The sequence below is a fragment of the Sphaerodactylus townsendi genome, linkage group LG11 (assembly GCF_021028975.2).
Source record: "Sphaerodactylus townsendi isolate TG3544 linkage group LG11, MPM_Stown_v2.3, whole genome shotgun sequence".
In the NCBI taxonomy this organism is placed as follows: domain Eukaryota; kingdom Metazoa; phylum Chordata; class Lepidosauria; order Squamata; family Sphaerodactylidae; genus Sphaerodactylus; species Sphaerodactylus townsendi.
The window spans coordinates 6,787,042-6,814,908 of NC_059435.1; the positions used below are offsets into that span (position 1 = coordinate 6,787,042).

Here is a 27,867-nt window from a genome sequence, read left to right on the forward strand (position 1 = left end):
TATACCCAGAAAGCCTTTTACACTAAGAATCAACATCTATGCTCATACATAGAAGCCAAGAAGAAAACTATAGCTTTAAAAAGGGCTTGGACAGATTTATGGAGGAGAAGTCGATCTATGGCTGCCAAACTTGATTCTCCTTGATCTCAGATTGCAAATGCCTTAGCAGACCAGGTGCTCAGGAGCAGCAGCGGGCCATTGCTTTCACATCCTGCATGTGAGCTCCCAGAGGCACCTGGTGGGCCACTGCGAGTAGCGGAATGCTGGACTAGATGGACTCTGGTCTGATCCAGCAGGCTGGTTCTTATGTTCTTATTTCCTTGGGCCTGTAGGAATTTTAACTTCCAACTACTGTGTTTCCCCGAAAATAAGGCAGCGTCTTATATTAATTTTTGCTCCCCAAGATGCGCTATGTCTTATTTTCAGGGGATGTCTTATTTTTCCGCTCCACAGCTGCATGCTCTGGTGTTCTGTTCGACAGGCATGCTTCCAAACAAAAACTTTGCTACGTCTTACTTTCGGGGGATGCTTTATATGTAGCACTTCAGCAAAACCTCTACTACGTCTTATTTTCAGAGGATGTCTTATTTTCAGGGAAACAGGGTACATTTAAGACTGTAGCCTTCAGTAATATTAACAAGACAGAGTTAGGATAGGGTGGCTAGAACACAGGATGTTGCACTTAAAGGCTTGCTGAATTTTCCATGGAAGAGATCAGAAACCACCCAAAACATTCTTATTTGTACAGCAAAGCCTCTGGAAAAGATTTTGTTCTGCATATGTTGCAGTTCTTGTCATAGGATGTATGGCTGAGCCACCTGAGGAAGGAAACATACATGAAAGGTAAGGGAGAAATTTATATAATTGCCCAACGTTGGACAAACTACTTTGATTCTTCTTCTGCTTAATATGCTGAACTTGTATAAACATGAAAGGACAATTAAATTACAATAATAGACATTGAATAAGACAGCAGAGTATATTTCAGGGATAGAATTTTTTAACATATATATTTAATGAACTGTAGCTGAAATCCCATTGGTATTATACCTCTGACAGAAAGATTCATTTTATAACCCATTCTAGGAATAGATTCCCAACAACGCTCTCCTATGAATTTAAGTTTTTTAATGTGTCTGTTAAGAATGTTACCATGGTATAAACATGGTATGTTGTTGTTTCAACAATATATTGTGTTACCTTGAAAAATGAGAAAGAAATATTTAGTGGGTTACACAGAAGACCTATCAACCTGTTAACATAACTGCTATGGTTCGTTGCAAAACTTCACAATTCATGTTAAAATTGCCATAAATTAAATAGCATACAATATAGAGAACAGATATAAGACAGCAACCCAGTGGTTTTGTGCTTAAGCACAATTAATTCTCCTGGATTGTGCCGTAAAATCTTGTTTCATTTCAACAAATTCTCAATAACTGCTTTTAAATGTTTAAGCAAATTAATACAAAAAGAACAGTCAGAATCAAGACAATACCCTATGTGCAGAGCTTGAGATAATCACAGAAAACAAGAAACTGACTAGCATGTGTACGTCCCATTAGATTATTTATTGACACGTGAATGGAGTATTTATAAGTTTTATCACACATGAAGCGACTGCCAAAATAAAGCTTCCGGTATTCTGTGTTATGGAGCAGACTCTTGGAGTTGATGTAGTTTCATCCACTGTTGTGCGTTAATGGTTGGCTAATGGGATATTCATCCACACCAAGCAGTTTTCAGATAGCAAAAGGTGAATCACATCACTAATAGGAACGAATAGCCGGTGGAACCGCGGCACAGTCTTCTTCGTTTAGAGTGTGGTCAATGACAGGTCTGTATTCCAAAGTCACCTTTGAAGAAACGATAAAGAGAGGGCATCATCCCTGTGTTAAAGGCTAAACAGCACTTCAGAAGCCAAGAAGTTTTTTATTCTGCCAAAGCCTCCTCAAAGCCTTTGCTCTTTTATCTCACGCAAACCAAAAAAGACAGATCTAACACTATTAAAAATCCCCCACTGCTCTCCCCTTTGATGACTGCCTCTCAGACTGTGTTGCTGACTGCAGCGCATGAGGAAACAACCACTGACGTTCAGGCATTAAAGGTGTAAAGTACTGCTTCGAGGCTTGGCTCAGAATGCAGAAGACAGCCAGAGGAAGGGGAGAGAGCAAGGCTTGGATCCACTGCAACCAACAGAAAGATTTCTCCCTGTGCCAGCTTCTCCATTCTGTTGCAGCCCAAAATGCGCCCGGAGGATTTCAGGGAGCAATTTTGGGGAGGCAACAATCACACTTCACAGGTGGAAATCCTTTCATTTGCAGAAATGCTTCAGTGGATCCAAACCGTAGAAAGTTGGGTTCATCGCTTTCAAGAAGAGGGTTTTTTTTATTTATATCCCCCCTTTCTCTCCTGCAGGAGACTCAAAGGGGCTTACAATCTCCTTTCCCTTCCCCCCTCACAACAAACACCCTGTGAGGTGAATGGGGCTGAGAGAGCTCCGAAAAGCTGTGACTAGCCCAAGGTCACCCAGCTGGTGTGTGTGGGAGTGCACAGACTAATCTGAATTCCTCAGATAAGTCTCCACAACTCAAGCGGCAGAGCCGGGAATCAAACCCGGTTCCTCCAGATCAGAGTTCACCTGCTCTTAGCCACTGCTCTTAGCCACTATGCCACTGCTGCACCCAGTGAACCATTTGGGAAGGGAGGTGGAATATCGTTGCTGTGCAGAGCTGGCATGTTTCCGGCCTACAAATGGTGGGGGAGGGGAAGTATGCCAGGCAGTCACCGTTCAGATAATTAGTAACGCCCCCCCTCCCCATAACTAATAGTTTGATTTTTGTTTCAGTTTTGCCAGCCTGTTAATTCTCTCTTCCTGTGCGCGACTTCACACGCATTGCCATGCAGGATGGGCTGCAAGACTGTAAGAGAAGCCTTACCCTGCTTCTCTGTCCCAGAGGGGTCTACCTACCTTCCCAGTCCCGATATCTGCATAGGAGAGGGTGTGCTTTCTCCAGTGCTGTTCGAATGGTTTCTTCTCTTGCCCTTGGATTGGTTTGGAATAGTCGTATTCATCTATCCTAACCTAAGCAACACAACCCAAGTATTAGAAAAACAACTTGAGGTTCCTCGGAGGAGGCTGGTAAAGTTACTCATGATCCAAAACAGCAATCAATGTTTTTTAAACACTCTGGAAAGCTAGTTCTACTTGCGAGTCCAAAAAACTCAGATTGGACTAATATACACAATGTATATGTCTAGAAATATGGAAACAACCCTTTAAGTATCAGTAGATGCCTCAGTCTAAAAGCAGCGTATTCCTCAATATCAATGGTGTCCTCCTCTCTGGATTGTTGGCTTTTTACAAAAAGATGTTAAATTTGCACCCATGTTATCATTTTGATAAGCCGTCCAAACGAGAGAGAAAGAGATGGTGCCACAACACTGAAAGAACAAGGGCTGTGCTCCTCAACCGCTTTCTTCCCCTTACAAAAGGCATTGCTAAAGGCATCTGTAGTGAATGGGCAGAGATGACCAAAGAAAGCATTTAAAACTCAAGTCTCTCTCTTCCAAATCACCATCTACTTTCCTCCCAACTCAAGCACCAGCATTTTTCATCATTATTGTTTTATTAGATGCATTCCCTACCCTATTCCAAGCCAAAGTTGAGCTCAGGATGGCTTACGAATAGGGTTAAAATGCTACAATATCAGCAAACACAATACATATAAATTAATTCTAAAATCTATGTATTGTTGAAGGCTTTCACAGCCGGAATCACTGGGGTGCTGTGTAGTTTCCGGGCTGTATGGCCGTGTTCTAGCAGCATTCTCTCCTGATGTTTCGCCTGCATCTGTGGCTGGCATTCAGATCCTCTGTAGTCCATGAACATCTAGAGTGCCATAGGTTGGCCACCCCTGTTCTAAAATAACGGATGCCTACCTTGTAGTCCTCTCTAGCGTGAGCACCACGCGACTCTTTCCGAGCTTCAGCACCATAAATAGTATGTAACGCACAGATCATCAGGTTTTGAAGTTCCAAAGCCTCCACCAGGTCGGTGTTCCAGATTATCCCTATGATGCAATACACGGTTTGGAAAGAATTTTAGACATTTTAGGTGGGCAATACTCCAGCAGATGAGCTGATCAGATCACACTTCCAACTGCAGTGGCACATGGGGGAGGGGGGGAACATAAGTGCTGGGTTGTTTGCCACACAGTGCAAGTTGCTCATATAAAATCGTAATTATCACACACTCATCCGAAGTTTAGCATCGCTCATCAACAGTATTGAAGTTTCTTCACCTGAAATTTAACCAGACAATGCTCCCCACAAAAAGGATGCCTCTCAGACAGTTTTGACATCCATCTTGTGGGTCAAGCCTAAGCAGGAAGGCAGTTGGCCACTGAACATTTTCCCTGGCCCTAAGCTGTGCTTGGCTGGACAACGGGGCTAGATAATCTCCAATGTGTCACCCTAAGGTGATTTAATCAATGCTCTGAGCAGATTATTACATTCTGCCAAGAACAGCATGCTAGAGTCAAACAGTTTACCTCTGTCGAATGTCTGCAGATCATCCAAATCCTTATAGATGCCATTCAGTATCTCACAGCCCTCCTGGAGGATAGAGCCTGTACGGAACACAGCAGCATGGGTTTGCATGGTCTGTAAAAGACACCAATGTTTAGAGGCTGTACACTGAGGGAAGGTTTTGAGAAGAATGGTAATGTAGCTCCCTAGAGCAGGGGTGTCCAACTCTGGTGCTTCAGATGTTCATGGGCTACAATTCCCATCAGCTAGCATGGCCAGGGGCAGATGGGAATTGCAGTCCATGAACATCTGAAGCGTCAGAGTTGGACACCCCTGCCTTAGAGCTACAAAATTTGTACCATCAGTTTTATCAATGTATCACTTCCCATCAATCCTCAATTCCATGATCATATCCATTCCGTGGTTCATGTCCGCTACAATCATCCTGTGAGGCAGGATAAGCTGAGCAATAAGGAAGGCAGTTTACCAAGCTGCTGAGCAGGGCCTCGGTTGAAACCACATTCAAACCCAACAGTCTAGCCCTGCCTCACCACTTGAGATTTCTGTTCTTTTATCACCGCATTTGGTTTGCCAACCTCGAGGTGGTAGCTGAAAATTCCCTGCAATTAGAACTGATCTTCAGCTGACAGAGCTCAGTTGACCTGGAGAAAACGGCCACTTGGAAGGTAGACTCCATAGCATTAGATCCCACTGAAGCCTTTTTTCTCCCTAAGCCCCGCCCTCCTTTGGCTCCACCCCTAAAATCTCCAGCCCAAAGATGGCAACCTTGTCTCCCGCCCTAAATATACCTTGGGATATGTTAATTGCCATGCTAATATAATGAAGAGGGATTTCCACTTAATGTAAACTGAGACAAGAACATTTTACAGAAAAGTAAAATACTGGATGACACTGTATACACAATCTGTTTTGTCCCACTGGTATCCATTACATGCAATTCTCTTGTACTCTCTGATAACCAAGCCTTTCTAAGGCTTCTTTTCTCAATAGAACATCCTCCTCCGTCTTTTGTTCTGCTCTTCCATATGCCCAACTGACTCTCCCCAAGCCTTGGAATTTTCACACTCCCACCAATCAGGTGCACAGCTTCACCCAATCCTCTTTCAGTTCCAACCTCTTCCTCTTTTAACCCACTCTGTCACCTGTGGTTGCCTATTCCTTTTCAACTGCTAGTGTTTGTGATTTCACTAATGCTTTCATTTTGTCACACTAGCCATTACCACCAAATAATATCACTGGGTCCTGTGTCAATCTTTTCATCGTGATGGAGTCCTAAATGCCATATTGAGAGACAACTGGAATAAAGTCTCCACCACAAACCTCGTTTTGTTTTCTTCAACAGCCCCTGTTCACATCATCTTAATATCTTAATAGCCCAGCTGTTACCAGACTGACCTGTGGTGGGACAGGGGGGGCTGCTTTTAGGAAGCAGTGCTTGATCAGTCTCTCATGGCAGTGCCCTGGCAATCCAGGCTAAGATGGTTGCTTGCTTTCTGGCTCACAAAAGATATGTCAAGTGTCAGCTAGCCTGATACAGTCAAAGTTTTCTGACAGCTATTCTCCCCTCACTAATCCAATCACTCCTTTTCCTGTGTTAAGTCCAGGAACCACCACCTCACTTTGAATTGGAATCCCTTGGAACTGAGATTTCATCAATTCCACCCTAAGTCTAATCAACTGCTGGACGATCCCAGGCTTCGAGCCATTAAGCCAACGTTCACTGCATAGTCCTCTCCTGGAGGACAAGAATTTTCTTTGTTCAGGAAGATTTGCTCTCTCAGCATCGCTAGAGGGCTAAATTTTCCTATAACTGCTCAGTGCAGTCTTTGCTCACTGCTTTTTGGACTGACCTGTGGTCTAGTAGCACTGTGCCCAGTGTTGCTTTTCATCCCATCTCTGGATTCCAACATAGGCACTGGACTTTACTTTTGGATCTACTCTAGATAGGAAATTATCACTCCATCCTGCAATGACCTACTCTATTCCCGACCTATCCCCTCACCTCTTTCTAAATCACAGGTCTCTTATATCCTCTGTGTGCTTGCGTTTTACCCATTGAGCGTGTGTAAGTTTATTATTTTATTTTCTAATAAAAATTGTCAAACTTTATTTTCTGACTCCTGTGGATTTTTTACGGGGACCCACTTCTGCAAACTGCCATGGTTACCCCCTCTCGCAAAGCAAGGTCTGATCCCACTAATTCCCCATCCTAAAAGGGAACAGGTCCTACCATTTTGGGTATCACAACCCCCAGACAAACTTCTCACCTTCTGCATGTTAAGCCGCAGTTCGGATGTCCTGATGTTTCCTTTGGCATAGCGCAATTTGTCCAGGTTTGCGACAGATTCTTCCCCAGCATTTGGTTTAATTGACGGAACTGGTTCTCCTAATCAGAGTAAACACACAGGCATCAGGTAGCCATATTCAGATCTGCAAACATGGCAGCATCGATTTGGAAGTCAAGCAAAAAGAAGAGAGCCCCACTTATGGATTAGCAACACTCCATTATTCCCCCGACCCTCCCCCCTCACACACACACACACAGAGCTGCCAGAGCCAAAGTTGCTCCTTATGACAGGAGGAAGAGCTCCCCCACAGGGATCCAGAGAGCTTCTTGGTAGGACCAGGATGCTTCCAACTTTAAGGAAGCATCTGCCAGAAGAGACTGGAACGGCTTTGGCTAAAGGGCAGGTGATGAAGTTGCTGGTAATAAAAACGAATCCCTTGATTATGTCAATTTTGGATCCTGAGTCTTACTTCCAAACTGGGCAGCTATCAGGCAATGCTAATCTTTACTAGTTCCTACAAGCCAATCTTGGGTCCAGCCAACAGAATCCCCTTCCGGTACCTAGTCATCTAAGATGGTAGGGTGGGTGACGACCTGTGAACTGAGTGCATTTCTCTCTTCCATCCTTGCTTTTTGACCCCTTGCACTCCACACCTAGTGCAGTGCACAAATATTTATTCTCACTGGATTTCCACTCAGGGCCAGCTTCTTGACTCCCTATCTCTACTGTCGCTTGAGTGTTAACCCTTTTAGTGTGTCGGAGTTCTGTACGTTTATGTCAATGAGGCATGCTCTGCATTTGAACCAACTCATTTTAATGAGCTGCAGTCAGGCCAATGACATCTATTTAATTTTAAATGGGGAAATGTTATGGACAGTTCAGGTGCTTCAAAGCATGTTGAAAAACCCTAGATTGGGTTGAGGGGACATGTGGCTCTACCTGCTGGAAGCACAAAGTGAATGTTCCCTTCACATCTCATAAACGCTGGGCAAAAGTGTCAATACTGATGGAGGCCCGGAGGTGAAGGATACTTTCCTACCCCTGCAACTGTTCCTGGTCACTGTATAGAGAAACATGGGAGCAGATGAAGTATCGGCCACCATGAAACTAAGAACATAAGAACATAAGAACTAGCCTGCTGGATCAGACCAGAGTCCATCTAGTCCAGCATTCTGCTACTCGCAGTGGCCCACCAGGTGCCTTTGGGAGCTCACATGCAGGAGGTGAACGCAATGGCCTGCTGCTGCTGCTGCTCCCGAGCACCTGGTCTGCTAAGGCATTTGCAATCTGAGATCAAGAAGGATCAAGATTGGTAGCCATAGATCGACTTCTCCTCCATAAATCTGTCCAAGCCCTTTTTAAAGCTATCCAGGTGAGTGGCCATCACCACCTCCTGTGCCACCAATCACACGTTGCGTGAAGAAGTGTTTCCTTTTATTAGTCCGAATTCTTCCCTCCAGCATTTTCAATGAATGCCCCCTGGTTCTAGTATTGTGAGAAAGAGAGAAAAATTTCTCTCTGTCAACATTTTCTACCCCATACATAATTTTATAGACTTCAATCATATCCCCCCCTCAGACGTCTCCTCTCCAAACTAAAGAGTCCCAAACGCTGCAGCTTCTCCTCATAAGGAAGCGCTCCAATCCTTCAATCATCCTCGTTGCCCTTCTCTGCACTTTTTCTATCTCTTCGATATCCTTTTTGAGATGTGGCGACCAGAACTGAACACAGTACTCCAAGTGCGGTCGCACCACGGCTTTACATAAGGGCATGACAATCCTTGCAGTTTTATTATCAACTCCTTTCCTAATTGTCCCCAGCATTGAGTTTGCCTTTTTCACAGCTGCCATGCATTGAGTTGACATTCCCATGGAACTATCAAAGAAAAGCTTGCAAAGAAAAACTAGGGAATGATACTTGCAAAGAAAAACTAGGGAATGATACTTTCAGAGCACAGAGTCTAGACGGCCAATCTGTGCAGCTGCTACTGGTTCGGGTGGTGATGGTGTGGTGCTGCTCTTACTATCTGAATGTTCATGAAACACGATTAGAATGATCAAGTTGGCTCTGAATTAAGTCAGAATACCAGCAAGAAGAAGAGGAACTTGGATTCATACCCCACCTTTCTCTCCTGTAAGGAGTATCAAAGCGACTTACTAACCCCTTCCCTTCCTCTCTTTGTGAGGTATGTGGGGCTAAGAGCAGAGAGAACTGTAACTGACCTATGGTCACCCAGCAGGCTTCATGTGGAGGAGTGGGGAAGCAAATCCAGCTCATCAGATAATAGACCGGCTCTCATGTGGAATCAAGCCCGGATCGTACATTTACATTTTCAAGAACTTTTGAATCTAGATCAGGGGTCCCCAACCATTTTGACTCAGCAGGCGAATTTCAAATTCTGACACAGACTGGTGGACACAGTCACAAAAATGACTACCACAGGCACAAATTGATGATCCTTATGCTTTGGTGGCAGCTGAGAAAGCAGAAGGAAGTTGTAGGATTCAGCCCGTTACATGGGAGACACAGAGTCACAAGGGGGCTTACCAGGTTTGCAGGATTCTGCAATGCTCAGCGCACACGCACGGCCAAAGACCACCAAGTCCAAGAGAGAGTTTGCCCCCAGGCGGTTGGCCCCATGGACAGATGCGGATGCTGCTTCACCACAGGCATACAGGCCTGGCACCACCTGGTCTTGGCCATTGACATGCGTGATCACCTGCCATCAATAAAACAATAAAAGCAAGTACTGTCAAAGGCTTTTACATCCGGAATCGACTGTACGTTGTGGCTTTTCCGGCCTGCGTGGTCCAGTCTGGTGGTTTTAGCTCCTAATATTTTGCTCACACAGCCTGGAAAACCCACCACAGCCAATAAAAGCAAGCATGGCACGGTTTAGATCTTACAGCAATAAACAGTGGGAGACTGACACATTTTAAGAGGTGCAGAGAAGAGCAGTAAAGTGGCACAAGGGTGGGAAACAGTAATAAAAGGGGAGAGACTGTTCCCCCACCAATGATTTTTATTTACACAGCTGCATCAAACAGCTTGCAAAGAAAAAAGACCCCCCCCCCCCTCCACCACACACACATCTTTCCATTAAAAATATCTCTCATCTTGAATAACATTATGTTTTGGAAAAGCTACCTGTCCTTTGTAGTTTGTAGGGATCCCGCCCATATTGTAATGCACAGTGGGCAAAACAGGAATGGGTTCTTTGGTGACATCCACCCCAGCAAATATCATAGCAGTCTCCGAAATCCCCGGAAGCCGTGTGGCCAGCTGTTGAGGGGGCAGGTGGTGCAGCTGCAGGTATACGTGGTCTTTCTCAGGCCCACATCCTCTGTCAGTAAAAGAAATGCATTGCACATCATCATTTACCACCTGAGAGGCCAAAGATACAGCTGTCATAGCAACCAGAACTGACCACCTGTCTGTCTGACCTACAACTTATAGTCATTTTTAGGGATGGGAGGGAGTTTTGTTAGGGCTGAGTTATGGGTTCAAGTCTGGGTCTCCTAAACATCCCCCTATTCCAAACATGTACAAAGCATCACAGAAGTGATCCTGTAAACTTTTTTTTAAAGTCAAGCATGACTACCCCTTGGGGTTTTCAAGGTAAGAGGTTCAGAGGTGGTTTGCCGGGGACTAACACTGAATAGCAACCTCTGAATAGCAACCATATCTCTGAATAGCTACCCTGGACTTCCTTAGTGGTCTGCCATCCAAATACTGACCAGGGCCAATCTGCTTAGTTTCCGAGATCTGATGCGCTAGTCAGGACTATGTAAACGCTGCATTAGTACATTTCTCCCCACACAATTCATGGAACACATGCGTAGGAATATGTACATCCAGTAAGTGGCAAGAACCTATCAACTTCCTCTATAGATTATTTTATGAACCCAGTCCTGCCTATACATACTTTCGAGGAAAAAAACCCATCTTACTCTTTGGAACATACAAAAGATATGCTGATTTCAGAGGGGAGTATTAATGGCCATCCCAGCTCCAAATCACAGTCAGAGATGTTGCAAGCATAGAACACTTGGACTTGCCTTCCTTCACGTATCTCAATGGTCATAGAACGTGATACAACATCCCTGGAAGCTAGATCCTTGGCAACTGGGGCATATCTCTCCATGAACCTCTCGCCTTCACTGTTAATAAGAATGCCACCTTCGCCACGACAGCCTTCGGTAATAAGGCAGCCAGCCCCGTAGATGCCTGCAGAGATTAAGTTGTGTTACAAATCATTAGAAGTCACACTCTTCAGCAGCACAGAACATGGGTGACACCCCTGCATGTTGAGAAACAGTCTAGCATAGGGACTAACTGTGCTATCCAAGGTGGGGCAAAGTTGTATGCTCAGCAGCATAAGGGATGCGCCACCAGCACTGTGCAAAGTGGCACAGACGGACGTACCTCGGCAGCCATTTGCCACAGCATCCAAATCCAGAAGTTCAGCCCTGTGGTGCAGACCCTCTGCTGCAACAGTCTCTCCCAGCATGGAGGGGGCATTCTGGGGTCCCAGAGGACTTTTGGCCCAGGTAAGCCCCCCCAGGCCAACAGCTGATTTGCACCACCAAAAAGTCTGGCGGAAGGCGGTCTTCCCAACGGGTTTTTACAAACAGCCGGTTTTCCCCTTAATTCTTCTCCTTCCCGGACCGCCTGAATCCCTGCTGGAGGAGGTGCAGGTGCGCTGCCAAGACACCCTCCCTGGTCTCCACTCTACCCCCCCCCCCCTTGAATTGGGTTGCCTGCGGACTACAAATGAGGGGTATGTTTATTTTATTTTATTTATTATCGTATTTATATACCGCCCCATCCCCTAAGGGCTCTGGGCGGTGAACAACAAGTGTTACAAACCAGTAATAACAATAGCAATAACATTAATATAATTAACATCATTAAAATACAAAATTACAGCGTTCCACCTAAATCACTTGGCGTGCAGCATTAAAACTATCGATAAAAACCCTCCCGAAGAGGGGACGGTGTAGACGTCAGAAGCTCCCAGAATGTTAAAAGGAGGGACAAAAAGGGCGCACACCATCAGCGTCAGTGGCTGGCCTCCCCGAAGGCCCGGTGGAACAACTCGGTCTTACAGGCCCTGCGGAACTCTCCAAGGTCCTGCAGGGCCCGGACAGCTGGAGGAAGAGTGTTCCACCAGGCCGGGGCCAGGGCCATAAAAGCCCTGGCCCAGGTGGAGGCCAGCCGTATCATTGAGGGGCCGGGGACCACCAGTAAATTGCCGTGTAGGGACATATGGGGTAAGGCGGTCCCGAAGGTATGAGGGCCCCAGGCCGCACAAAGCCTTAAAGCAGTGGTGGTGAACCTTTTTGAGACCGAGTGCCCAAACTGCAACCCAGAACCCACTTATTTATCACAAAGTGCCAACATGGCATTTTAACCTGAATACTGAGGTTTTGGTTTAGAAAAAACGGTTGGCTCCAAGGCGTGCATTACTCAGGAGTAAGCTTGGTGGTGGAAGGTGGCTTTGCTTTGAAGCAACCATGCAACTCTTTGAACGGGAGAATCACGACCCTAGGAGGGTTTACTCAGAAGCAAGCCACATTGGCAGCAACTTAGCTTACTCCCAGATAAAGGATCACGCTTTAGTTCTTTGCATGAAAATCAGAGGGGTTTAACAGTGCTTAACAGGGTTACCTATACTGCTTCCCCAAAACTAGGTCGTAGGTTAAATGCTAATAATCGAGCCCAGCAACCCAGGCCAGCCTAGATGTGGGGGGGGGGGGGGGGCACTCTGTTTGCGCGTGCCCACAGAGAGGGCTCTGAGTGCCACCTCTGGCACCCGTGCCATAGGTTCGCCATCACTGCCTTAAAGGTTAATACCCATACCTCGTGGATGATCCGGAACTCCACTGGGAGCCAATGTTGAAATCTTGGCTTGGTCATCACTGACTAAGAAAGCCACTCCAACTTTTAGACTCACATAGGCAATATTTATTTAAAGAACCTATAAGAACCTATAAGGGTTCTTCTTGGCCTATCTTACAGGTTCTTCATAAGGACTGTATTATTGAGTAGCATGAACATGCCCTATTTTAGGGGTGTCCAACTCTGGCACCCCAGATGTTCATGGACTATGATTCCCATCAGTCCCTGCCAGCATGGCCGATTTGTCATGCTGGCAGAGGCTGATGAGAATCGTAGTCCATAAACATCTGGGGCGTCAGAGTTGGACACCCCTGCCCTACTTGGTTTCAGTTTAGACTTAACGAGCTACTGCTTTTCACCTGTGTTGATTACCTTCAATCCAACAGAGAACTTTTACCTGTGGGATGGAACTGCACAAATTCCAGATCCTGGCAGGGAAGGCCAGCCCGCGTGACCATTGCATTGCCGTCTCCAGTGCAGGTATGAGCGGATGTGCAGCTGAAGTACGTGCGCCCGTATCCTCTAGAAGATGATTCACAATTAAAAACTGCCCAATCTATTTCCGACTCATTAAGCACATGAGAAACAATTGCCCCAACCTACTTCCAGCGGCAAGCAGCTCCAACAAAAGGATGCAGCCAGCCATTCGAAGGGTGCTCAGACAGGCATCGTAATACAGGCTGGGCTATATGTATACAGTATGTCCACACTGGCTATGTAACTGGAAGGCTGCTTTTAGGATATCCCTCAATGGATCAACATGAATATTCTCCCCCCCGCCTCATCGCCAATTTATAACATTAAAAAAAATTACAATCTTTTTACTAGAAAGCAGAATGTTATATGGCCTTGTCAGTATCTATTCTATATCTAATGTTCAATCTGCACATCAGGAGGATCAACAGGCACAAACAATGGGGACACATTCAGAAAGTGGGTATTTTCCCTACAGAATTGGGGGATTACTATGCCTCATGAGCTTTTTAAAAAATCCTGTATTTGAATTAATATTAATTATAATAATTTGTTTTAAAAATGGTGTAGTTTTTCCACTAATTGTATTTACTGTAAAATTGTGTCTTCATAGATTCCCCCAATGAAGCTTATGCAGCAAAACACACAGGGACTTTACATGGCAACAAATCTGTCACCTGGCGTCTTTTTCTCTTTTTTGGTTGGTTGGCACATTGCCTGGTATCGTCCTGTTTTTATTTTCTGAAGGACCCTCCAGGTTTACAGGAACATGTAAGCCCCTCAAGTGGCTGCAGAAAGTGCAGTCAGGTCGCACCTGACTTACAATGACCCTGTACAGTTTCCAAGGTAAGAGGTAACCAGAGGTGGTTTGCCATTGCCCGCCTCCCTGCAGCAACCTTGGACTTCTTTGGTGATCTCCTGTTCAAGTCCTAACCAAGCTGACCCTGCTTAGTTTCTGAGATCTGATGGCCAATTGGCCATGCTGGCATGGGCTGATGGGATTTGCAGTCCATGAACATCTGGAGAACATAAGAACTGGCCTGCTGGATCAGACCAGAGTCCATCTAGTCCAGCACTCTGCTACTCGCAGTGGCCCACCAGGTGCCTTTGGGAGCTCACATGCAGGATGTGAAAGCAATGGCCTTCTGCTGCTGCTGCTCTTGAGCACCAGGTCTGCTAAGGCATTTGCAATATGAGATCAAGGCAGATCAAGACTGGTAGCCATAGATCGACTTCTCCTCCATAAATCTGTCCAGGCCCTTTTTAAAGCCATCCAGGTAAGTGGCCATCACCACCTCCTGTGGCAGCATATTCCAAACACCAATCACACATTGTGTGAAGAAGTGTTTCCTTTTATTAGTCCTAATTCTTCCCCCCCAGCATTTTCAATGAATGCCCCCTGGTTCTAGTATTGAGAGAGTCACAGGTTGCAGACCCCTGGCCTAGACTGAGCCATCCAGGTCTCCCTCCAGCTGTCCGGGCCCTGCGGGACCTTGGTGAGTTCCACAGGGCCTGTAAGACTGAGCTGTTCCACCGGACCTTTGGTGAGGCCGGCCACGGATCTACCGTCCCCCACTGAGGCTGCCAGTTTTCCATCTTGGCAGGGCCTTGATTCCATCTTGGGCCCAGCCTCTCCCCTCCCAGCCTTTTTGATCGGGCGCCTGTCTTTAATTTTGCTTGCTCTTAACTTTGCTATTTAAATTTTAAGAAATTGCTGCTATGGAAATTTGTTTTAATGTGGTTAGTTTCAGTGATGTATTTTATGTGCTGTTATTGGAACAGCTGTATTGTGAGCCGCCTCAAGCCCTTCGGGGGTGAGGCGGCCTATAAATCTAATGAATGAATGAATGAATGAATGAATGAATGAATGAATGAATGAATGAATGCATGCATGCATGCATGCATGCATGCATGCATGCATGAGATGTTCAGAGGTGGTTTGCCAGAGCCAGCCTCTGCGTAAGAACCCTGTACTTTCTTGGTGGTCTCCCAACTAAGTACCAATCAGGACAAACCCTGCGTAGCTTCTGAGGTGTGACGAGACTGGTCTGTTCTGGGCTATCCATGTCAAAGAAAACACCATTTCCCTCAAAAGATTTACACAAAGGCGCAGGTGGATGTTGTAGGAAAGAACCAGCGAGCCCTGAAGGCAGAAAAGCACAAGCTTCGGGAGGCAATTTTTGTGTTCTCTCTAACGACCGTTCCTGAGAAGGCCGGAACTATGTATCTGCCACGGAAATCTGGCCTTGAACATGAATGAGAAAAGGAAAAGGAAGCTCGGAAAGAATGGCTGAAGGTTTGCATGGTGTGGCGCTGAAGAATAACAAAGTAGGGTTCGGGGGAAACAACGCTTCTCAATGAGCCTGGTGGGTTTTAAGGGCCCATTGAGGAGAACCCTGAACAGGGCTGGGAAGGAGCTCTGCTCTCCTGCTTTGCCTAGAGGAAGAAAGGCCAGCACTATGTGAAAGGCCAGCACTATGGAAGTGCCAGGTTTAGGTAGGGTGCTAAGGAAGAAAGGCCAGCACTATGGGAGCAGCAGTGGCGTAGTGGCTAAGAACAGTGGCTAAGAGCAGGTGGCTAAGAGCAGGTGCATTCTGATCTGGAGGAACCGAGTTTGATTCCCAGCTCTGCCGCTTGAGTTGTGGAGGCTTATCTGGGGAATTCAGGTTAGCCTGTGCACTCCCACACACGCCAGCTGGGTGACCTTGGGCTAGTCACAGCTTCTCGGAGCTCTCTCAGCCCCATTCACCTCACAGGGTGTTTGTTGTGAGGGGGGTAGGGCAAGGAGATTGTAAGTCCCTTTGAGTCTCCTACAGGAGAGAAAGGGGGGATATAAATCCAAAAGAAAAAAAGAAGAAAGAAATAATAGCATCCACTCCTCCCCTCAAGTATGAGGGCCGGGTAAGGCCAAGACGAGGTGTTCCCTCAGCACAATAGCTATCATTTACCCAGTGGCGATGACTGTGTTCTTTGCTCTCAGACGATGTATGGTGCCATCTTCTATGCAAAGGGCAATAATGCCGTGACACGCTCCATTTTCCATAAGGAGATCCAAGGCAAAATATTCCACAAAGTAGCTAGTGTCGTATTTAAGAGACTAGAGAGGGGAAACAAAAACCACACGTAAACGGAGATAAATCACCATTTTAGGACAACGCTTAGACCATGAGCATGTGTTGAAGAAACTACAGCGGCATCCTCTGAAGGCTCCAGCCCTGAAACCAAAGCTGAAATAATCTTGCAGTGTCAAAAGCAAAGACAACACAAGAGAGGAGGCAGACAAGCAAGCGTGACCACTATGGCTCTACTTTGTACAATATCCACATGGACGGCAGTGAGTGACAAGATATCACAAAGGTGTATGTAACATGAAGAAGGGTGGGGGGCAGCGAACATCGGGGCAAATAGTGAAGTAGAGGGTCAGTCGGAAAGGAATGTACTCGGCATCAACGAACTAGTATAATCTAACTTCTGGGAAAACCGAGGGGAACACTAAGAACGGTCCATTGGTAGACTTACCCTGAAGGGGCCTTCTCCTGGACGGCGACGGGGTGGGGGGGGGGGGGGAAGGGGGGGGGGCTGGGGGGCGGGGGGGGGGGGCCGGGGGGGGGGGGCTGGGGGGGGGGGGGGGGGGGGGGGGCGGGGGGGGGGGGGGCGGGGGCGGGGGGGGGGGGGCGGGGGGGCGTGGGGGGGGGGGGGGGCGGGGGGGGCGGGGGGGGGTGGGGGGGGGGGGTGGGGGGGGCGGGGGGGGGGGGGGTGGGGGGGTGGGGGGGGGGGGGGGGGGGGGGGGGGGCGGGGGGGGGGGGGGGGGGGGGGGGGGGGTGGTGTGGGGGGGGGGGGGTGGGGGGGGGGGGGTGGGGGGGGGGGGGGGTGGGGGGGGGGGGGGGTGGGGGGGGGGGGGGGGGGGGGGGGGGGGGGGGGGGGGGGGGGGGGGGTGGGGGGGGGGGGGGGTGGGGGGGGGGGGGGGTGGGGGGGGGGGGGGGTGGGGGGGGGGGGGGGTGGGGGGGGGGGGGGGTGGGGGGGGGGGGGGGTGGGGGGGGGGGGGGGTGGGGGGGGGGGGGGGTGGGGGGGGGGGGGGGTGGGGGGGGGGGGGGGTGGGGGGGGGGGGGGGTGGGGGGGGGGGGGGGTGGGGGGGGGGGGGGGTGGGGGGGGGGGGGGGTGGGGGGGGGGGGGGGTGGGGGGGGGGGGGGGTGGGGGGGGGGGGGGGTGGGGGGGGGGGGGGGTGGGGGGGGGGGGGGGTGGGGGGGGGGGGGGGTGGGGGGGGGGGGGGGTGGGGGGGGGGGGGGGTGGGGGGGGGGGGGGGTGGGGGGGGGGGGGGGTGGGGGGGGGGGGGGGTGGGGGGGGGGGGGGGTGGGGGGGGGGGGGGGTGGGGGGGGGGGGGGGTGGGGGGGGGGGGGGGTGGGGGGGGGGGGGGGTGGGGGGGGGGGGGGGTGGGGGGGGGGGGGGGTGGGGGGGGGGGGGGGTGGGGGGGGGGGGGGGTGGGGGGGGGGGGGGGTGGGGGGGGGGGGGGGTGGGGGGGGGGGGGGGTGGGGGGGGGGGGGGGTGGGGGGGGGGGGGGGTGGGGGGGGGGGGGGGTGGGGGGGGGGGGGGGTGGGGGGGGGGGGGGGTGGGGGGGGGGGGGGGTGGGGGGGGGGGGGGGTGGGGGGGGGGGGGGGTGGGGGGGGGGGGGGGTGGGGGGGGGGGGGGGTGGGGGGGGGGGGGGGTGGGGGGGGGGGGGGGTGGGGGGGGGGGGGGGTGGGGGGGGGGGGGGGTGGGGGGGGGGGGGGGTGGGGGGGGGGGGGGGTGGGGGGGGGGGGGGGTGGGGGGGGGGGGGGGTGGGGGGGGGGGGGGGTGGGGGGGGGGGGGGGTGGGGGGGGGGGGGGGTGGGGGGGGGGGGGGGTGGGGGGGGGGGGGGGTGGGGGGGGGGGGGGGTGGGGGGGGGGGGGGGTGGGGGGGGGGGGGGGTGGGGGGGGGGGGGGGTGGGGGGGGGGGGGGGTGGGGGGGGGGGGGGGTGGGGGGGGGGGGGGGTGGGGGGGGGGGGGGGTGGGGGGGGGGGGGGGTGGGGGGGGGGGGGGGTGGGGGGGGGGGGGGGTGGGGGGGGGGGGGGGTGGGGGGGGGGGGGGGTGGGGGGGGGGGGGGGTGGGGGGGGGGGGGGGTGGGGGGGGGGGGGGGTGGGGGGGGGGGGGGGTGGGGGGGGGGGGGGGTGGGGGGGGGGGGGGGTGGGGGGGGGGGGGGGTGGGGGGGGGGGGGGGTGGGGGGGGGGGGGGGTGGGGGGGGGGGGGGGTGGGGGGGGGGGGGGGTGGGGGGGGGGGGGGGTGGGGGGGGGGGGGGGTGGGGGGGGGGGGGGGTGGGGGGGGGGGGGGGTGGGGGGGGGGGGGGGTGGGGGGGGGGGGGGGTGGGGGGGGGGGGGGGTGGGGGGGGGGGGGGGTGGGGGGGGGGGGGGGTGGGGGGGGGGGGGGGTGGGGGGGGGGGGGGGTGGGGGGGGGGGGGGGTGGGGGGGGGGGGGGGTGGGGGGGGGGGGGGGTGGGGGGGGGGGGGGGTGGGGGGGGGGGGGGGTGGGGGGGGGGGGGGGTGGGGGGGGGGGGGGGTGGGGGGGGGGGGGGGTGGGGGGGGGGGGGGGTGGGGGGGGGGGGGGGTGGGGGGGGGGGGGGGTGGGGGGGGGGGGGGGTGGGGGGGGGGGGGGGTGGGGGGGGGGGGGGGTGGGGGGGGGGGGGGGTGGGGGGGGGGGGGGGTGGGGGGGGGGGGGGGTGGGGGGGGGGGGGGGTGGGGGGGGGGGGGGGTGGGGGGGGGGGGGGGTGGGGGGGGGGGGGGGTGGGGGGGGGGGGGGGTGGGGGGGGGGGGGGGTGGGGGGGGGGGGGGGTGGGGGGGGGGGGGGGTGGGGGGGGGGGGGGGTGGGGGGGGGGGGGGGTGGGGGGGGGGGGGGGTGGGGGGGGGGGGGGGTGGGGGGGGGGGGGGGTGGGGGGGGGGGGGGGTGGGGGGGGGGGGGGGTGGGGGGGGGGGGGGGTGGGGGGGGGGGGGGGTGGGGGGGGGGGGGGGTGGGGGGGGGGGGGGGTGGGGGGGGGGGGGGGTGGGGGGGGGGGGGGGTGGGGGGGGGGGGGGGTGGGGGGGGGGGGGGGTGGGGGGGGGGGGGGGTGGGGGGGGGGGGGGGTGGGGGGGGGGGGGGGTGGGGGGGGGGGGGGGTGGGGGGGGGGGGGGGTGGGGGGGGGGGGGGGTGGGGGGGGGGGGGGGTGGGGGGGGGGGGGGGTGGGGGGGGGGGGGGGTGGGGGGGGGGGGGGGTGGGGGGGGGGGGGGGTGGGGGGGGGGGGGGGTGGGGGGGGGGGGGGGTGGGGGGGGGGGGGGGTGGGGGGGGGGGGGGGTGGGGGGGGGGGGGGGTGGGGGGGGGGGGGGGTGGGGGGGGGGGGGGGTGGGGGGGGGGGGGGGTGGGGGGGGGGGGGGGTGGGGGGGGGGGGGGGTGGGGGGGGGGGGGGGTGGGGGGGGGGGGGGGTGGGGGGGGGGGGGGGTGGGGGGGGGGGGGGGTGGGGGGGGGGGGGGGTGGGGGGGGGGGGGGGTGGGGGGGGGGGGGGGTGGGGGGGGGGGGGGGTGGGGGGGGGGGGGGGTGGGGGGGGGGGGGGGTGGGGGGGGGGGGGGGTGGGGGGGGGGGGGGGTGGGGGGGGGGGGGGGTGGGGGGGGGGGGGGGTGGGGGGGGGGGGGGGTGGGGGGGGGGGGGGGTGGGGGGGGGGGGGGGTGGGGGGGGGGGGGGGTGGGGGGGGGGGGGGGTGGGGGGGGGGGGGGGTGGGGGGGGGGGGGGGTGGGGGGGGGGGGGGGTGGGGGGGGGGGGGGGTGGGGGGGGGGGGGGGTGGGGGGGGGGGGGGGTGGGGGGGGGGGGGGGTGGGGGGGGGGGGGGGTGGGGGGGGGGGGGGGTGGGGGGGGGGGGGGGTGGGGGGGGGGGGGGGTGGGGGGGGGGGGGGGTGGGGGGGGGGGGGGGTGGGGGGGGGGGGGGGTGGGGGGGGGGGGGGGTGGGGGGGGGGGGGGGTGGGGGGGGGGGGGGGTGGGGGGGGGGGGGGGTGGGGGGGGGGGGGGGTGGGGGGGGGGGGGGGTGGGGGGGGGGGGGGGTGGGGGGGGGGGGGGGTGGGGGGGGGGGGGGGTGGGGGGGGGGGGGGGTGGGGGGGGGGGGGGGTGGGGGGGGGGGGGGGTGGGGGGGGGGGGGGGTGGGGGGGGGGGGGGGTGGGGGGGGGGGGGGGTGGGGGGGGGGGGGGGTGGGGGGGGGGGGGGGTGGGGGGGGGGGGGGGTGGGGGGGGGGGGGGGTGGGGGGGGGGGGGGGTGGGGGGGGGGGGGGGTGGGGGGGGGGGGGGGTGGGGGGGGGGGGGGGTGGGGGGGGGGGGGGGTGGGGGGGGGGGGGGGTGGGGGGGGGGGGGGGTGGGGGGGGGGGGGGGTGGGGGGGGGGGGGGGTGGGGGGGGGGGGGGGTGGGGGGGGGGGGGGGTGGGGGGGGGGGGGGGTGGGGGGGGGGGGGGGTGGGGGGGGGGGGGGGTGGGGGGGGGGGGGGGTGGGGGGGGGGGGGGGTGGGGGGGGGGGGGGGTGGGGGGGGGGGGGGGTGGGGGGGGGGGGGGGTGGGGGGGGGGGGGGGTGGGGGGGGGGGGGGGTGGGGGGGGGGGGGGGTGGGGGGGGGGGGGGGTGGGGGGGGGGGGGGGTGGGGGGGGGGGGGGGTGGGGGGGGGGGGGGGTGGGGGGGGGGGGGGGTGGGGGGGGGGGGGGGTGGGGGGGGGGGGGGGTGGGGGGGGGGGGGGGTGGGGGGGGGGGGGGGTGGGGGGGGGGGGGGGTGGGGGGGGGGGGGGGTGGGGGGGGGGGGGGGTGGGGGGGGGGGGGGGTGGGGGGGGGGGGGGGTGGGGGGGGGGGGGGGTGGGGGGGGGGGGGGGTGGGGGGGGGGGGGGGTGGGGGGGGGGGGGGGTGGGGGGGGGGGGGGGTGGGGGGGGGGGGGGGTGGGGGGGGGGGGGGGTGGGGGGGGGGGGGGGTGGGGGGGGGGGGGGGTGGGGGGGGGGGGGGGTGGGGGGGGGGGGGGGTGGGGGGGGGGGGGGGTGGGGGGGGGGGGGGGTGGGGGGGGGGGGGGGTGGGGGGGGGGGGGGGTGGGGGGGGGGGGGGGTGGGGGGGGGGGGGGGTGGGGGGGGGGGGGGGTGGGGGGGGGGGGGGGTGGGGGGGGGGGGGGGTGGGGGGGGGGGGGGGTGGGGGGGGGGGGGGGTGGGGGGGGGGGGGGGTGGGGGGGGGGGGGGGTGGGGGGGGGGGGGGGTGGGGGGGGGGGGGGGTGGGGGGGGGGGGGGGTGGGGGGGGGGGGGGGTGGGGGGGGGGGGGGGTGGGGGGGGGGGGGGGTGGGGGGGGGGGGGGGTGGGGGGGGGGGGGGGTGGGGGGGGGGGGGGGTGGGGGGGGGGGGGGGTGGGGGGGGGGGGGGGTGGGGGGGGGGGGGGGTGGGGGGGGGGGGGGGTGGGGGGGGGGGGGGGTGGGGGGGGGGGGGGGTGGGGGGGGGGGGGGGTGGGGGGGGGGGGGGGTGGGGGGGGGGGGGGGTGGGGGGGGGGGGGGGTGGGGGGGGGGGGGGGTGGGGGGGGGGGGGGGTGGGGGGGGGGGGGGGTGGGGGGGGGGGGGGGTGGGGGGGGGGGGGGGTGGGGGGGGGGGGGGGTGGGGGGGGGGGGGGGTGGGGGGGGGGGGGGGTGGGGGGGGGGGGGGGTGGGGGGGGGGGGGGGTGGGGGGGGGGGGGGGTGGGGGGGGGGGGGGGTGGGGGGGGGGGGGGGTGGGGGGGGGGGGGGGTGGGGGGGGGGGGGGGTGGGGGGGGGGGGGGGTGGGGGGGGGGGGGGGTGGGGGGGGGGGGGGGTGGGGGGGGGGGGGGGTGGGGGGGGGGGGGGGTGGGGGGGGGGGGGGGTGGGGGGGGGGGGGGGTGGGGGGGGGGGGGGGTGGGGGGGGGGGGGGGTGGGGGGGGGGGGGGGTGGGGGGGGGGGGGGGTGGGGGGGGGGGGGGGTGGGGGGGGGGGGGGGTGGGGGGGGGGGGGGGTGGGGGGGGGGGGGGGTGGGGGGGGGGGGGGGTGGGGGGGGGGGGGGGTGGGGGGGGGGGGGGGTGGGGGGGGGGGGGGGTGGGGGGGGGGGGGGGTGGGGGGGGGGGGGGGTGGGGGGGGGGGGGGGTGGGGGGGGGGGGGGGTGGGGGGGGGGGGGGGTGGGGGGGGGGGGGGGTGGGGGGGGGGGGGGGTGGGGGGGGGGGGGGGTGGGGGGGGGGGGGGGTGGGGGGGGGGGGGGGTGGGGGGGGGGGGGGGTGGGGGGGGGGGGGGGTGGGGGGGGGGGGGGGTGGGGGGGGGGGGGGGTGGGGGGGGGGGGGGGTGGGGGGGGGGGGGGGTGGGGGGGGGGGGGGGTGGGGGGGGGGGGGGGTGGGGGGGGGGGGGGGTGGGGGGGGGGGGGGGTGGGGGGGGGGGGGGGTGGGGGGGGGGGGGGGTGGGGGGGGGGGGGGGTGGGGGGGGGGGGGGGTGGGGGGGGGGGGGGGTGGGGGGGGGGGGGGGTGGGGGGGGGGGGGGGTGGGGGGGGGGGGGGGTGGGGGGGGGGGGGGGTGGGGGGGGGGGGGGGTGGGGGGGGGGGGGGGTGGGGGGGGGGGGGGGTGGGGGGGGGGGGGGGTGGGGGGGGGGGGGGGTGGGGGGGGGGGGGGGTGGGGGGGGGGGGGGGTGGGGGGGGGGGGGGGTGGGGGGGGGGGGGGGTGGGGGGGGGGGGGGGTGGGGGGGGGGGGGGGTGGGGGGGGGGGGGGGTGGGGGGGGGGGGGGGTGGGGGGGGGGGGGGGTGGGGGGGGGGGGGGGTGGGGGGGGGGGGGGGTGGGGGGGGGGGGGGGTGGGGGGGGGGGGGGGTGGGGGGGGGGGGGGGTGGGGGGGGGGGGGGGTGGGGGGGGGGGGGGGTGGGGGGGGGGGGGGGTGGGGGGGGGGGGGGGTGGGGGGGGGGGGGGGTGGGGGGGGGGGGGGGTGGGGGGGGGGGGGGGTGGGGGGGGGGGGGGGTGGGGGGGGGGGGGGGTGGGGGGGGGGGGGGGTGGGGGGGGGGGGGGGTGGGGGGGGGGGGGGGTGGGGGGGGGGGGGGGTGGGGGGGGGGGGGGGTGGGGGGGGGGGGGGGTGGGGGGGGGGGGGGGTGGGGGGGGGGGGGGGTGGGGGGGGGGGGGGGTGGGGGGGGGGGGGGGTGGGGGGGGGGGGGGGTGGGGGGGGGGGGGGGTGGGGGGGGGGGGGGGTGGGGGGGGGGGGGGGTGGGGGGGGGGGGGGGTGGGGGGGGGGGGGGGTGGGGGGGGGGGGGGGTGGGGGGGGGGGGGGGTGGGGGGGGGGGGGGGTGGGGGGGGGGGGGGGTGGGGGGGGGGGGGGGTGGGGGGGGGGGGGGGTGGGGGGGGGGGGGGGTGGGGGGGGGGGGGGGTGGGGGGGGGGGGGGGTGGGGGGGGGGGGGGGTGGGGGGGGGGGGGGGTGGGGGGGGGGGGGGGTGGGGGGGGGGGGGGGTGGGGGGGGGGGGGGGTGGGGGGGGGGGGGGGTGGGGGGGGGGGGGGGTGGGGGGGGGGGGGGGTGGGGGGGGGGGGGGGTGGGGGGGGGGGGGGGTGGGGGGGGGGGGGGGTGGGGGGGGGGGGGGGTGGGGGGGGGGGGGGGTGGGGGGGGGGGGGGGTGGGGGGGGGGGGGGGTGGGGGGGGGGGGGGGTGGGGGGGGGGGGGGGTGGGGGGGGGGGGGGGTGGGGGGGGGGGGGGGTGGGGGGGGGGGGGGGTGGGGGGGGGGGGGGGTGGGGGGGGGGGGGGGTGGGGGGGGGGGGGGGTGGGGGGGGGGGGGGGTGGGGGGGGGGGGGGGTGGGGGGGGGGGGGGGTGGGGGGGGGGGGGGGTGGGGGGGGGGGGGGGTGGGGGGGGGGGGGGGTGGGGGGGGGGGGGGGTGGGGGGGGGGGGGGGTGGGGGGGGGGGGGGGTGGGGGGGGGGGGGGGTGGGGGGGGGGGGGGGTGGGGGGGGGGGGGGGTGGGGGGGGGGGGGGGTGGGGGGGGGGGGGGGTGGGGGGGGGGGGGGGTGGGGGGGGGGGGGGGTGGGGGGGGGGGGGGGTGGGGGGGGGGGGGGGTGGGGGGGGGGGGGGGTGGGGGGGGGGGGGGGTGGGGGGGGGGGGGGGTGGGGGGGGGGGGGGGTGGGGGGGGGGGGGGGTGGGGGGGGGGGGGGGTGGGGGGGGGGGGGGGTGGGGGGGGGGGGGGGTGGGGGGGGGGGGGGGTGGGGGGGGGGGGGGGTGGGGGGGGGGGGGGGTGGGGGGGGGGGGGGGTGGGGGGGGGGGGGGGTGGGGGGGGGGGGGGGTGGGGGGGGGGGGGGGTGGGGGGGGGGGGGGGTGGGGGGGGGGGGGGGTGGGGGGGGGGGGGGGTGGGGGGGGGGGGGGGTGGGGGGGGGGGGGGGTGGGGGGGGGGGGGGGTGGGGGGGGGGGGGGGTGGGGGGGGGGGGGGGTGGGGGGGGGGGGGGGTGGGGGGGGGGGGGGGTGGGGGGGGGGGGGGGTGGGGGGGGGGGGGGGTGGGGGGGGGGGGGGGTGGGGGGGGGGGGGGGTGGGGGGGGGGGGGGGTGGGGGGGGGGGGGGGTGGGGGGGGGGGGGGGTGGGGGGGGGGGGGGGTGGGGGGGGGGGGGGGTGGGGGGGGGGGGGGGTGGGGGGGGGGGGGGGTGGGGGGGGGGGGGGGTGGGGGGGGGGGGGGGTGGGGGGGGGGGGGGGTGGGGGGGGGGGGGGGTGGGGGGGGGGGGGGGTGGGGGGGGGGGGGGGTGGGGGGGGGGGGGGGTGGGGGGGGGGGGGGGTGGGGGGGGGGGGGGGTGGGGGGGGGGGGGGGTGGGGGGGGGGGGGGGTGGGGGGGGGGGGGGGTGGGGGGGGGGGGGGGTGGGGGGGGGGGGGGGTGGGGGGGGGGGGGGGTGGGGGGGGGGGGGGGTGGGGGGGGGGGGGGGTGGGGGGGGGGGGGGGTGGGGGGGGGGGGGGGTGGGGGGGGGGGGGGGTGGGGGGGGGGGGGGGTGGGGGGGGGGGGGGGTGGGGGGGGGGGGGGGTGGGGGGGGGGGGGGGTGGGGGGGGGGGGGGGTGGGGGGGGGGGGGGGTGGGGGGGGGGGGGGGTGGGGGGGGGGGGGGGTGGGGGGGGGGGGGGGTGGGGGGGGGGGGGGGTGGGGGGGGGGGGGGGTGGGGGGGGGGGGGGGTGGGGGGGGGGGGGGGTGGGGGGGGGGGGGGGTGGGGGGGGGGGGGGGTGGGGGGGGGGGGGGGTGGGGGGGGGGGGGGGTGGGGGGGGGGGGGGGTGGGGGGGGGGGGGGGTGGGGGGGGGGGGGGGTGGGGGGGGGGGGGGGTGGGGGGGGGGGGGGGTGGGGGGGGGGGGGGGTGGGGGGGGGGGGGGGTGGGGGGGGGGGGGGGTGGGGGGGGGGGGGGGTGGGGGGGGGGGGGGGTGGGGGGGGGGGGGGGTGGGGGGGGGGGGGGGTGGGGGGGGGGGGGGGTGGGGGGGGGGGGGGGTGGGGGGGGGGGGGGGTGGGGGGGGGGGGGGGTGGGGGGGGGGGGGGGTGGGGGGGGGGGGGGGTGGGGGGGGGGGGGGGTGGGGGGGGGGGGGGGTGGGGGGGGGGGGGGGTGGGGGGGGGGGGGGGTGGGGGGGGGGGGGGGTGGGGGGGGGGGGGGGTGGGGGGGGGGGGGGGTGGGGGGGGGGGGGGGTGGGGGGGGGGGGGGGTGGGGGGGGGGGGGGGTGGGGGGGGGGGGGGGTGGGGGGGGGGGGGGGTGGGGGGGGGGGGGGGTGGGGGGGGGGGGGGGTGGGGGGGGGGGGGGGTGGGGGGGGGGGGGGGTGGGGGGGGGGGGGGGTGGGGGGGGGGGGGGGTGGGGGGGGGGGGGGGTGGGGGGGGGGGGGGGTGGGGGGGGGGGGGGGTGGGGGGGGGGGGGGGTGGGGGGGGGGGGGGGTGGGGGGGGGGGGGGGTGGGGGGGGGGGGGGGTGGGGGGGGGGGGGGGTGGGGGGGGGGGGGGGTGGGGGGGGGGGGGGGTGGGGGGGGGGGGGGGTGGGGGGGGGGGGGGGTGGGGGGGGGGGGGGGTGGGGGGGGGGGGGGGTGGGGGGGGGGGGGGGTGGGGGGGGGGGGGGGTGGGGGGGGGGGGGGGTGGGGGGGGGGGGGGGTGGGGGGGGGGGGGGGTGGGGGGGGGGGGGGGTGGGGGGGGGGGGGGGTGGGGGGGGGGGGGGGTGGGGGGGGGGGGGGGTGGGGGGGGGGGGGGGTGGGGGGGGGGGGGGGTGGGGGGGGGGGGGGGTGGGGGGGGGGGGGGGTGGGGGGGGGGGGGGGTGGGGGGGGGGGGGGGTGGGGGGGGGGGGGGGTGGGGGGGGGGGGGGGTGGGGGGGGGGGGGGGTGGGGGGGGGGGGGGGTGGGGGGGGGGGGGGGTGGGGGGGGGGGGGGGTGGGGGGGGGGGGGGGTGGGGGGGGGGGGGGGTGGGGGGGGGGGGGGGTGGGGGGGGGGGGGGGTGGGGGGGGGGGGGGGTGGGGGGGGGGGGGGGTGGGGGGGGGGGGGGGTGGGGGGGGGGGGGGGTGGGGGGGGGGGGGGGTGGGGGGGGGGGGGGGTGGGGGGGGGGGGGGGTGGGGGGGGGGGGGGGTGGGGGGGGGGGGGGGTGGGGGGGGGGGGGGGTGGGGGGGGGGGGGGGTGGGGGGGGGGGGGGGTGGGGGGGGGGGGGGGTGGGGGGGGGGGGGGGTGGGGGGGGGGGGGGGTGGGGGGGGGGGGGGGTGGGGGGGGGGGGGGGTGGGGGGGGGGGGGGGTGGGGGGGGGGGGGGGTGGGGGGGGGGGGGGGTGGGGGGGGGGGGGGGTGGGGGGGGGGGGGGGTGGGGGGGGGGGGGGGTGGGGGGGGGGGGGGGTGGGGGGGGGGGGGGGTGGGGGGGGGGGGGGGTGGGGGGGGGGGGGGGTGGGGGGGGGGGGGGGTGGGGGGGGGGGGGGGTGGGGGGGGGGGGGGGTGGGGGGGGGGGGGGGTGGGGGGGGGGGGGGGTGGGGGGGGGGGGGGGTGGGGGGGGGGGGGGGTGGGGGGGGGGGGGGGTGGGGGGGGGGGGGGGTGGGGGGGGGGGGGGGTGGGGGGGGGGGGGGGTGGGGGGGGGGGGGGGTGGGGGGGGGGGGGGGTGGGGGGGGGGGGGGGTGGGGGGGGGGGGGGGTGGGGGGGGGGGGGGGTGGGGGGGGGGGGGGGTGGGGGGGGGGGGGGGTGGGGGGGGGGGGGGGTGGGGGGGGGGGGGGGTGGGGGGGGGGGGGGGTGGGGGGGGGGGGGGGTGGGGGGGGGGGGGGGTGGGGGGGGGGGGGGGTGGGGGGGGGGGGGGGTGGGGGGGGGGGGGGGTGGGGGGGGGGGGGGGTGGGGGGGGGGGGGGGTGGGGGGGGGGGGGGGTGGGGGGGGGGGGGGGTGGGGGGGGGGGGGGGTGGGGGGGGGGGGGGGTGGGGGGGGGGGGGGGTGGGGGGGGGGGGGGGTGGGGGGGGGGGGGGGTGGGGGGGGGGGGGGGTGGGGGGGGGGGGGGGTGGGGGGGGGGGGGGGTGGGGGGGGGGGGGGGTGGGGGGGGGGGGGGGTGGGGGGGGGGGGGGGTGGGGGGGGGGGGGGGTGGGGGGGGGGGGGGGTGGGGGGGGGGGGGGGTGGGGGGGGGGGGGGGTGGGGGGGGGGGGGGGTGGGGGGGGGGGGGGGTGGGGGGGGGGGGGGGTGGGGGGGGGGGGGGGTGGGGGGGGGGGGGGGTGGGGGGGGGGGGG

General features: G+C 65.1%; 1 protein-coding gene across 1 annotated transcript in view; it reads right to left on the minus strand.

The window, feature by feature from the left end:
- Positions 1-991: 991 nt before the first annotated feature.
- The window catches only part of SDHA (succinate dehydrogenase complex flavoprotein subunit A), a 66,783-nt gene continuing 39,907 nt past the window's right edge, over positions 992-27,867 (minus strand). Inside the window, 10 exon segments of the mRNA XM_048510400.1 lie at positions 992-1,856; positions 2,972-3,085; positions 3,943-4,073; positions 4,554-4,665; positions 6,819-6,937; positions 9,387-9,558; positions 9,987-10,182; positions 10,898-11,066; positions 13,138-13,262; positions 16,163-16,311. Of these exon segments, the coding sequence (XP_048366357.1) occupies positions 1,770-1,856; positions 2,972-3,085; positions 3,943-4,073; positions 4,554-4,665; positions 6,819-6,937; positions 9,387-9,558; positions 9,987-10,182; positions 10,898-11,066; positions 13,138-13,262; positions 16,163-16,311 (1,374 nt within the window). The 3' untranslated portion in view covers positions 992-1,769.